General features: G+C 38.6%; 1 protein-coding gene across 1 annotated transcript in view; it reads right to left on the bottom strand.

Annotated features, from left to right (window-relative positions):
• Nucleotides 1-1,371: 1,371 nt before the first annotated feature.
• Nucleotides 1,372-10,360, bottom strand: part of si:ch73-281f12.4 (RA_Radil_like and Myo5p-like_CBD_Rasip1 domain-containing protein) — a 51,896-nt gene continuing 42,907 nt past the window's right edge. Inside the window, exons 14-16 of the mRNA XM_038282510.1 lie at nucleotides 4,487-4,608; nucleotides 2,307-2,446; nucleotides 1,372-2,188 (exon numbers count right to left, since the gene is read on the bottom strand). Coding sequence (XP_038138438.1) covers nucleotides 2,110-2,188; nucleotides 2,307-2,446; nucleotides 4,487-4,608 — 341 coding nt within the window. The 3' untranslated portion in view covers nucleotides 1,372-2,109. The remainder of the gene's footprint in view (nucleotides 2,189-2,306; nucleotides 2,447-4,486; nucleotides 4,609-10,360) is intronic.

The raw sequence follows: 10,360 nt of genomic DNA, 5'->3' as shown, positions 1-10,360 counted from the left end.
AAAAAAAGACCTCCCTGCACCAACACTGCAGCTAGGAAACTTTCTCTGATGCTCTGTTTTCTCAGACAGTGAAAGTCTTTTCTATTTTAACACTGTGAATCAGACCCTATTATTGTATGATTGCATTTTTAACTGCAGACGCTTCAGCAAATTCTCAGCAACATCTAAAGGTCTTTAAGGAGGAATGAGGTCAGAGAGCTGCAGGGGGCTCCACACCTTGCAGACTGCTAACACTAATTCCACCCTCAGCAGGGTTTCAGTGAGGGCGGGGCCAACTTTTCTGCTGTCATAAAGGACCGTTTTACCTCGAGGCCCCAAGGGGGGCCACAGAGTGTAAACTGTGCCATGCTGGAGTCAGTGGAAAGTGCTCTGCTAATAGAAACCACAGAGGAGCTATAAACGTGCCACACTGCAGACACACCCATCAGCTTTCTTCCAACCGGTTCCGCTCCAGCTGCCGCTTCTCTTCACAAACACACAGAGAGCTTTGCTTTCAAAGTCCAAATAATATTTATTCCAACAATATACATATTACAAAAAGGAAATTATTTGGATGTATTATAACACGGTTTACACAAAAACTCTTAGAAATAACATCTAGCAGCTGATATTTACTCTGTATTATGCTGATGGTCCAGAACCAGAACAAAATGTGAGGCTAGAAGTTATGGATGCATTTCTGTAAATGACAATATCTTCAAAAAGTTCATTTTTTCCAAGTAATTCAAGGAGTAAAATGCAGATAAACGCAGATTTATTAGTTACCTGTTCCAGTTTAATCTGGATTAAAGCTACCTGATAGCTCACCCTGTTAGCGGTGAGCTATCAGTGGGGGTGGAGAGGTTAACACAGACAACCAGCTGCAGTTCACACCCTGTAAGGTTTGTTTTTTTCCACAATCCTCCAGCAGTTATCTCCGATGTTTATGCACCCTAATATTTTCCTTCCACTCAACTTTCCCTTAACTGCTGCTTCTCGCTGGCGTCAGCGACTGATGAGTCACCAGATTACTTCATTAATATTTGGTTCAAAGCTGTTGTTGTCAAACTGTTACCAGACTTTCTGTTTACTACAATGTCTAGTTGCATCTTTAGCTGTAAGCAAAAATAAAATAATGTCGTATATTTTCACTTCTTGAATGCATTTAGTGAAATAAATGAACTTTTTTAGTGATGTTCTGATTTACTGATGTAAACTTAGCAGGTTGGTATTTCCAGTGGGAGACTGAACGATATAAATGTAGAAGATCTGGAGACGATTCAAACCAAACATTTAGAACTTCATGTAAAATTTGACGATTATGACTTTTCTTTGTTTAGAAACAACAAAAGATTTTGGTTTCAATTCCTTTTCTTCACTGCATGTTTGTGTTTTTTTTTCCCAACAATTAAACCCAAAAATGAAGCAATGGTGAAAAATAGCTTTACTAGAGCTAATTTTTACAGAAAGCGGTAAAAATCTACGTTAAGTTCGCATTAAGGACCCGTTTCTCTGATTGTTGCATCATTTAAGTCGTCATTTCAACTGGAACTTCTGAGTTGTTTGGTTCGAACAATGAACACAGATAAACAAACACGAAGCTTTGGTTTTTACTGTTCTCAGTTTGGTGGAGTAAAGAAGAACACTGATGTCCAAGTAAAAGTGTTTTTTATAAAACATTAAAGCTGCAAAAAATATTTATTATTTTATTTTTTTGTAATATTTGGACATTTTAGATCCTGAAAAGCTCAGATTAAAGACGGTGACGATACTTAGTCACACGTTCAGAACAGAGATGCTCGATTATTGATGAATCTGAACATTTCCAGTTAAAGCCATCCATGAGTGATTGTGAGCCATGCTGAGGACCGTCCTCAGAGCATTCTCTCAGTGACGTTTGTTAGTAGATCAGAGCAAGCATTCGTCGCCCTCGGTTTGCTTTTTGGTCGTCTGTCTCAGCGTTCCTTTATGCACAATAACCGCTCTACAGCAGGTTGGAATGAGGAGCAGGAAATGTGTTCCCTTTGGCGTGGAGCATACATGCTGTAGAAGAACCAGGTCTCCTCTGCTAGCTTGCATTGCACTTTTTTCCTCCAGCAGAGCTTTGCTCCCAGAATCCTCAGCTGACGTCTAGCTGCTGGAGTTTGTGTCCATCTTTGCCACCAGCAGCCTTAGAGTGTCTCCTGATGAGCGAATCCGCTCTCTGCCTCTGAAAAGAAAGAGCAGTGAGACCTTCGCAGGATTTCTAGCACCTGAATTAGGTTGAAATGGGGATAAATCAGGGGATTCTAGCTCACATAGGTCTATGATTCTGTGCAGAAACTTACACATTATACTCCATCCCGACCAGACTGACACCGTTTACAGCCAGGATCCGATCCCCTGTTCTCAGCTTCTGGCACAGAGCAGCCGGAGAGTCGGGGACAACAGACTTCACGTAGATGCCGCTCATTCTAAGGGGGGTTTTCTGCAACGATGGGAGCAGACGGCAAAACAGAATAAATACAGAGCTGAAGTGATTCTTATTTGATCCTCCTTCTGATTCTCCTTCAGGCTGTCAGTATGGAGTAAATTCTGTTCCATTATTGTTGCAGCAAAGAAAATATTTTGTAAATGAAAACCTGAAAAAAATACAATACAGAAATCAAACTAAAAACATTTTAATTGTTAAAAGGTTTTGAGAATAACTTTACTGCTTTCCCACATATATTTTTTTTATTATTTCTTTGTTTTTAAACTTAATTGATCTCAAATTCCTCCTTTTCAGATCAGATTTCACTAATTGTATTATCTTCAAATTGCATTTTTTCAGATATCATTCTCCTTACTTCTGGGGGCGCCCGGGCTTCCCCGTGGAGTGAAAACACATTTCTGTTTATATTGGTCAAGGCGAGAGTCAAGACCAAATGTTTGCACTGGGCCTGAAGTAAAGAGAATGTGATCTGTGAAACCAAATTTAGAGGATCTGAATAAGGGAAATTTTGAAAGTTTTTTTCTATATATATATATATATATATATATATATATATATATATATATATATATATATATATATATATATATATATATATATATATATATATATATAGATAGAAAAAAAACATTAGATAATGTAAAGAAAAAAAAATCTGGGAAAGCAGCAAAGTTATTCTTAAAACATTTTTTGATTAAGACGTTTTTCGAGGTTCATTTTTGGATTACATTTTCTTTCCAAACATATTCTTTAGAGATGCACCGAAATGAAAATTCTTGACCACTAGGGAAAAATTAAGAATCAAAGGCGTAAAACTGAAACACACACATATTGATTTTACCACTGACATCTTTCTGTTATGCTTTTTACATTGGCTGAATATCTGGGAAACTTTCTTGAATTTTCAAACATGTCCGCCACAGACTGAGCGGGTTTGTATGCCGGTTTCCTTTTCCGTGTCGCATTCTTCTCATTTAGAACCATTACAGAAAGCTGATGGAGATGTTTGAATCTCTTTGGCATTTAGTGCCACTGAGCTAAGCCGATAGAGGTCGTTGTGCAACGTTTAAACACCCCCCCTCCCTCACAACCTGTCTGCAGGGCGCTAAACTCTGACCAACTCTGCTCTGCAAGCTGTGCTCTGTTGCTTCAGTGCTTTTCTTCATGCGATTGACGTTTCTTCATGCTGGTTGTGCTGTTTGTCGTTGTTGTTTCTGTGTTAATTTTCTGTTGCCTGAAAGCCGAACGCTTTTAGGTTAATTTTTGATGCATCTCTAATATTCTTTGCTGCAAATATAATGGAACAGAATTCCTGCTGTGTGTCAGAGATTAAAGACTTCCTGGTTGCTGTGAAGCTGCACCTTCACACAGCTCTGACCTCATCACCATTAAAATCTTCTAAACTCAAGGACTGATCCTCACTAAAGAGAGAAGTTTGACAAGATGTTTCTTTAAAGTTTGTGAAAAGTAACACATTAAAACGACATGTTTCTGTTTCTTCATCTGAACTTGGGCCAAAAAAGAAACTCTTCACTCTGGATGTTTTTCTAAATAAGTTTGACTCAAAAGTAGCTACTTTTAGACCGGGGTGTTTAAAAGGTCGATGTAATCACTAAACTGGGACATAACAAAACCATGTAAAGGGAAACAGCCTTTTCTGATGCTGATGGAAATATATTTTTTACAATTAATTCTGTTTCTGAGACAGAAAGATCCCACAGATTCAGTTTAATGTCGTTATTGGACTGTTTTCTTCTCCAGACAACATGTGTTCAGACCAGAAACATTTTTTTTTTAAACAAAACTTAATGAATAAGTTTTACTCCTTTTCTCCAAAGAGGTCAGTTGATGTCTGCAGGGGATAAATAGTTTATGATAAAGCAGGAAACAAGCTCATGGTTTCCTGTTTAGAGCAATCGGTCAGAGAAAAGTTGCTTTGTGAAAATCGTTGAACTAAAAAAAAAGAAAAACAAAGGAAAAGCAAAAAGCTGTGAAAAGGAATCCGGGCTTAGAAAGACGAGACTGATGTCTCACCGTTCCGTCTACTAGAGCCAGGCCGAGGCCGTGGGGCCCTCTGCAGATCTCCACTGTGAACACTTCCTCTCTGTCTTCTTCTGCTTCCGGGTTTCCTGCCTCCATCTGGGTCCTCCCAGCAGCTAGACAAACAGAAAACACATCGGCTCAGAGACATGGACCCTCCTAAACCGCTCCAACAGAACGCTCCTCTGCACCTGGTCACATCAACACTAACACTGAAAGCGTCGCCTCGGTTCTGCCGTCGATCTGGATTTAGATTTTTTTTAATTCTGTGCTCCATACAGCATCGTGCAAAAATATCCACGTTTCTTTTACATTTTTTAAACATAAAGTTGAAAAACATTTTGGGTGGATTTTAGAAGAATCAACACACAGTAATGCATGAAACTACTGTCTGTATTCTTCTGAACCACTGGAGGAAATGTTTTGCGTTATTCCATCAGGTTTGTTCATCTGCACAAGCAGCTCAGTCTGACTGGTTGGAGAACCTGAGACGATGGAGCGATACATCCGCCGGCCGATATTAGAGGTTATTTCTTGTATCGGTCGATGCCTGCATGCATTATTTGACTGATTATTCATTCATTCAGCAGCCAGGCCTGAGATGACGTGGATCTCATGTATGTCTGCGCTACCTGTCCATAATAAACAGTTTTCTCCACGCAGGCCATGGATTGAACTCTGCTTCATCAGGTGATCAAAGCTCACAGATTCATATTCCAGCATCTTTTAGCTCCTTTACAGGTTTTAACTCTGTTAATTCACCCTGACCCGTCAGATGGGTTCCTTCACCTTCATGCTGCTGTTTGTTCTCTAGAATTCTCCACCAATCACTGAAGGCCGTCAGAAATCAGCTGGATTTTAAATCTGGGCCTTAAACCAAATGAGGAGGACTTCTAGGGAGCTCAACATGAACACATTTCCTTATTAACCTGATTTAACTAAGTCATGTTCAACTGAAAGAAACTGATAAGGTCATAGAGAAGATAAAGAAATGCACAATTCTGCCATTTTGGTTTCTTATTCTACATAAATAAAGTTCATAAAATCTTCCATACGGTTTTCTAACCAGATCAAAAATGACTTCATGTTGAATGAAATGAGCGTGGAGATCAATCAGTGTTAACTCTGACATCACTACGCCGCTTTTGAACTGATGATGTCATTCATTTGATCTTAAAAAATCCACTATTGTTTCTTTAAATGAGTCGGCTTTAATCTGAATCATCTGAAATCACAAAGATCGGACAGCAGGGGGGTGGGATGGGGTGGGTGAGGCTCTTCCTGTCCACCTCTGGCTCATGTCTTTATTTGTCCCATCCTCCACTAGAACAGGACAAAAAGCCGTTCCAAACTATTCTGCTCCACCCTTCCTCCCCTCCTCATCCTCCCCCTGCCTTTTTCCCCCAACATGGAGCCCCCCCCCCCCAGCAGGTCGTGTCCTGAACAATGCCGATTAAGATTCCACGCACCAACCCAGCTGTAAACTCCCATGACAGATCAGCCGCTGCTCTTTTCTCTCCTGACATCACCGCCTCTCTGTAGCTCCTCTGGACGGATTAAAGGATTATGAAACTCGGCAGAACCAGGGAGGTAGAAGAGGCGGAGGTTCAAAATGATGGGGATGGTAGAAAGTTCAAATCATGAAAAAGACTAAGAATATGTTGGTGATGCGGGACAGAGAGGCAGGAACATCAGATGATTGAACATGATATTAGTTTTTTGCTCATATATCAGTTGATATGTTAATTCAGTGGCAGCTCATTAGAGCACTCTGAACCATGACTTAAGATAAGGTGCAAACATCCCTCTTCCTTCCATTTGCTATGGGTCGTTAATCTTTCAATCAATTAATCAGTTTATTCACTCATTTTAATCATTAATTCACACATTCTGTGGAAGTAAAAATCTGCCCCTTTCTCAATAATCCTAAATTAGTTTTTTTGGCCATAAACCTTAAACTACTGCATGGCTACTGAGTCATAGGCCAGGCTACCAATACTGACTTATGAACTGGAGGAGGCGGCGTTCACATAAACCTTATACATTATAAACGTATTTCTATTGTTTCTTTTCATTTCTAATTTTCTTTCAGATATAATCATTTTGAAATTCCTATAAATGCTTAAATGTTCTAGATGATTGATGATTTGCTCTATAACTTAGCCTATTGGTGAGTTTTTTCTGTTTTCAGAAGATGCTGAGGACACCCTATGTGGTCCTTGAGGGCCCATCGGTGCACATGGGCACCACGTCGGTGACGCCTGCCTTAAATTAACAGAATAGGTTGCAAACTAGATATAATTCTGCTAATTATTGACCCAAACATGTTTAAGACTTTTTTATTTTATTTATTGATTTATAGTAAAGCTTTCCTGAACTCTTTATCCAGACTGTTTCCCTAATACTTCCTCTTGTTATTTCCATCACTTCAATTTAAGACAAAGAACTTTGGTTAATTAAGTGACAATAGTCTCTTAGCAGCTCTAAAAATGAACCAAGTCTCTTAGCTTTAACACATTTGATTCAATAAACAGTTTGTTTGTTTGTTCTCTAATATTCTCACTGTGTCACAGAAACAGGTTTGATGTTAATTCTATATGCGTCGCCCCATTTCTTCACAATATAATATGATTTCCAGTGTTGATTGTTTTAAAATGTTCTTTCATTTATTTAGCAGTCAAACACTTTTACACAGTTTTTTTCTGTATTTAAATTTAGATTTCCAGTTGAATTTATGAGCCAGCAGAAATGTAACTTAATTCTTTAAATTACATTGTTTATTTTTTTGTTTAAATTAAAACTTGTGAAACCCTTGTTATCACTGTATAATTTTCATAAATGGAAGAAGAGAAATCAATTTATAGGATATCCTCAGCCTAAAGGTTTCATGTCATTTTGTGCAAATGTTTCATGAATCTTAAATAAATTATAATATATTATGCTTGAATTTCCTAATAGTTTTTATTACTTATCAACCTGGGTAGAAAGTTATTTTAGGTTTACCGGCAAAAAAATACAATTATTGCTACGATATATAAATACATTTACAATTATATTTTTGTTAAATGTCCAACAACCTGCTGAAGGTTTTTTGTTTCTTAAAAAGAAAAACATTTGTAAATATAATTGTATAAAATCCCGTCACTGAACAGTTAATGTTTTTAAGTAATTAGCTTCCATTGACCACGGCCGGTGCCAGATGGCTCGCTTTCAGTGTAATTCCTTAATCTGTTTAGGCAAATAGCTTTTAATAAAAGCGCTAAGAGAAAACACGCGACACCAGGAACCAATGACAGTAAAGACACCTGAATAAGATCAACAAAATCCTCCAGCTTAAACTTCTGTGAGGGCACACAACCACACAGGGAGGGGAGGAGAGCATTAATGCGGGGGCACCATGAATCACGAGACCCCGAGCATCTGCCTCAGATCGGAGTCTCTTTTCTACAGAATCTACAAAAAGACAAAGCTTCTATAACGAGCTGCTTTGATCAGAGAAGAGATTTTCAGAAAATATCAAAAATTATGAAGTTGTGTTTCATAAAAAGTGAATCAACATTAAAATCAGTTTCGGCAAAGTTTGGTCATTTTTAAAAGAATCAGAAAAATGAAACTGGGCCGATATTAAAAACCGATTTTTATCTCCAGGTAGTTCTTGTTTTTGGTTCAGGGAGGGGATTGGTCATGTGGTGTTTGTTTGGTCATGTGACGCAGCTGAGGACTGTAGGAGTTTAACTAAAGCAGATAAGTAACGTCAGCACTAGAGGTGTAAATCACACCCATCATGGCGATTCGATTCAGTATCGATTTCCTGACCCAACGATTAGATTATTTTCCATGCTCAAGAATACACCACGATACGATTTGATTCCATTAATTGGTTCATTTTTATTTTTATTTTTTTTACACCTTGCAGGCTAGACAATGTTTCAAATTTGAAATAAATTAATGAAAGCTGTAATATTGTTATGCATTTTTTTCTTTTTAGAAACGACAGCAAATAACAGAAGTAGAAAAGTTTTACCCCACCTATTTCTATTAAAACCTTTTTCCACCTGGATCTCCGCTCTTTTTGGCCCTCATGTCCCTCCGTCGTCGGACTAAACTCGCCCCCACTTCCTCGCCGCCTCGGCCGTATCTAGACCCACAGCGTGTAGCTCAGACCACGCTTCAATATTGAGCATAAATCAAAAATGGCTGTGTCAAGCTCACTGCAACAAAGTGCTGTAAGAGTAGAACCAGGAAGGTAGGAGGGCAAAATAGGTTTAGCGCCACCACAGCACAGGAGGGAGAATTATGTCCAGGAGCAAATAGATAAAAATAGACCGGAGGAAAAAAAAACAATTGATTCTCTTGCGGACGTGTCGATGCATCGGATCGTCGGCTGTTGGATCGATGCATCGATACAAAACGACTATTATTTACACCTCTATTCAGCACTGGGGGTGTTGAAAAAAATCGTTTTAGCAATATATCGTTGCCTGATATAATATCTATATTTTGGTTCCTAGTATCGATTTTTTTTTTAAGCAAAACAGTTTCACCTAAAACTGCAGGAAAATGGACTACCTCTGCACCGCCAGTCTGGCAGATAGTGCTGTGGAGCCCTTTTGCTGTGCAGCGCAGCGCATTATCTGTAGTTGAGGCAGTAACAGTTAAAGGCGTGGACGGATTCAAACCCCAAGCAATATGGATCCCAAAATAACTGAACAATCAAAATCATCTGATGAAAAATATAGAGAGGTTGGAATAAATGGTGATATTGCTATATAGTGATAATATATAGTATTGTGACACATATCGTATCGCAACATCCATGCCAATACTCAGCCCTAGTCAGCACTGTGGTTTCTTTTGCATTTTGTCCAAAGGGTTAGGAAATATGTTACGCATGATATTAGTAAATATTGTTATCGGCCTGATAAACTTCTGATGTCAACAAACACACATCTTATTTTCCTTAAAATCATGTTTCTCTTTGGGAAAATAACTGAACTTGTAAAGAAGGAAATAAAAACATGGAGGCGGACGAGCAGCTAAGTGAGAGAAACATGGGCTGTTTTTATTACAATGAGCAGACATTAAATGATGCTTAGTTTTATGTTTGATTTTTAAAGTAATGGCCGATTTAGAGAATAACTATAGGAATCAGTCATTGGTAGGGGGTTTAAATCACACCCATCATGGCCATTCGATTCAGTATCAGTTTCCTGACCCAACAATTCGATTATTTTCCATACTCAAGAATACACCACGATTCGATTAATTTGTTAATTTTTTCTTTTTAACCTTACAGGCTCAACAATGTTTCAAATTTGAAATAAATCAATAAAATCTGTAATATCTTCATGCATTTTATTTGAGAAACAAAAGCAAATAACAGAAGTAGCAAAGTGAAAACCTCATTCACTGAAAAATAATAATGCCTCTGTGTTTAGGTGAGTGTGTGTTCAAGCAGAAAGGGGGAGTGGCTAAAGGAAGCGAGGTAGGAGGGCAAAATAGGTCTAGCGCCACCGCAGCACAGGAGTCAGAATTACATCCAGGAGCAAATGGATGAAAATAAAAAACATGAATCGATACTCTTGCGGACGTGTCGATGCATCGGATCGTCGGCTGTTGGATCGATGCATCGATACAAAACAATTATTATTAATTCCCCCAGTCATTGGAGAGGGGATCTGTGAGGCAGCAGGACCAACTGCATCCTGTCATGGACACGGTGTTCTCTTCTGCTGAGGCTTCTTTCATCAGAGTTACGCCTGAATAACGGTTGAAGGAGCACAACTAGACGTTTGAGGCATTTTCCTACAAATTTTAATCCACTAACTGCAGGGAAGACTTATCATAATGTTTGCTTTGAGAAATGTT

Source organism: Cyprinodon tularosa, unplaced genomic scaffold (assembly GCF_016077235.1).
Source record: "Cyprinodon tularosa strain WSP-4 unplaced genomic scaffold, ASM1607723v1 ctg104, whole genome shotgun sequence".
Taxonomy (NCBI): Eukaryota; Metazoa; Chordata; class Actinopteri; order Cyprinodontiformes; family Cyprinodontidae; genus Cyprinodon; species Cyprinodon tularosa.
The sequence above is the reverse complement of the archived record's forward strand: the minus strand, read 5'-3'. Positions and strand labels throughout refer to the sequence as shown.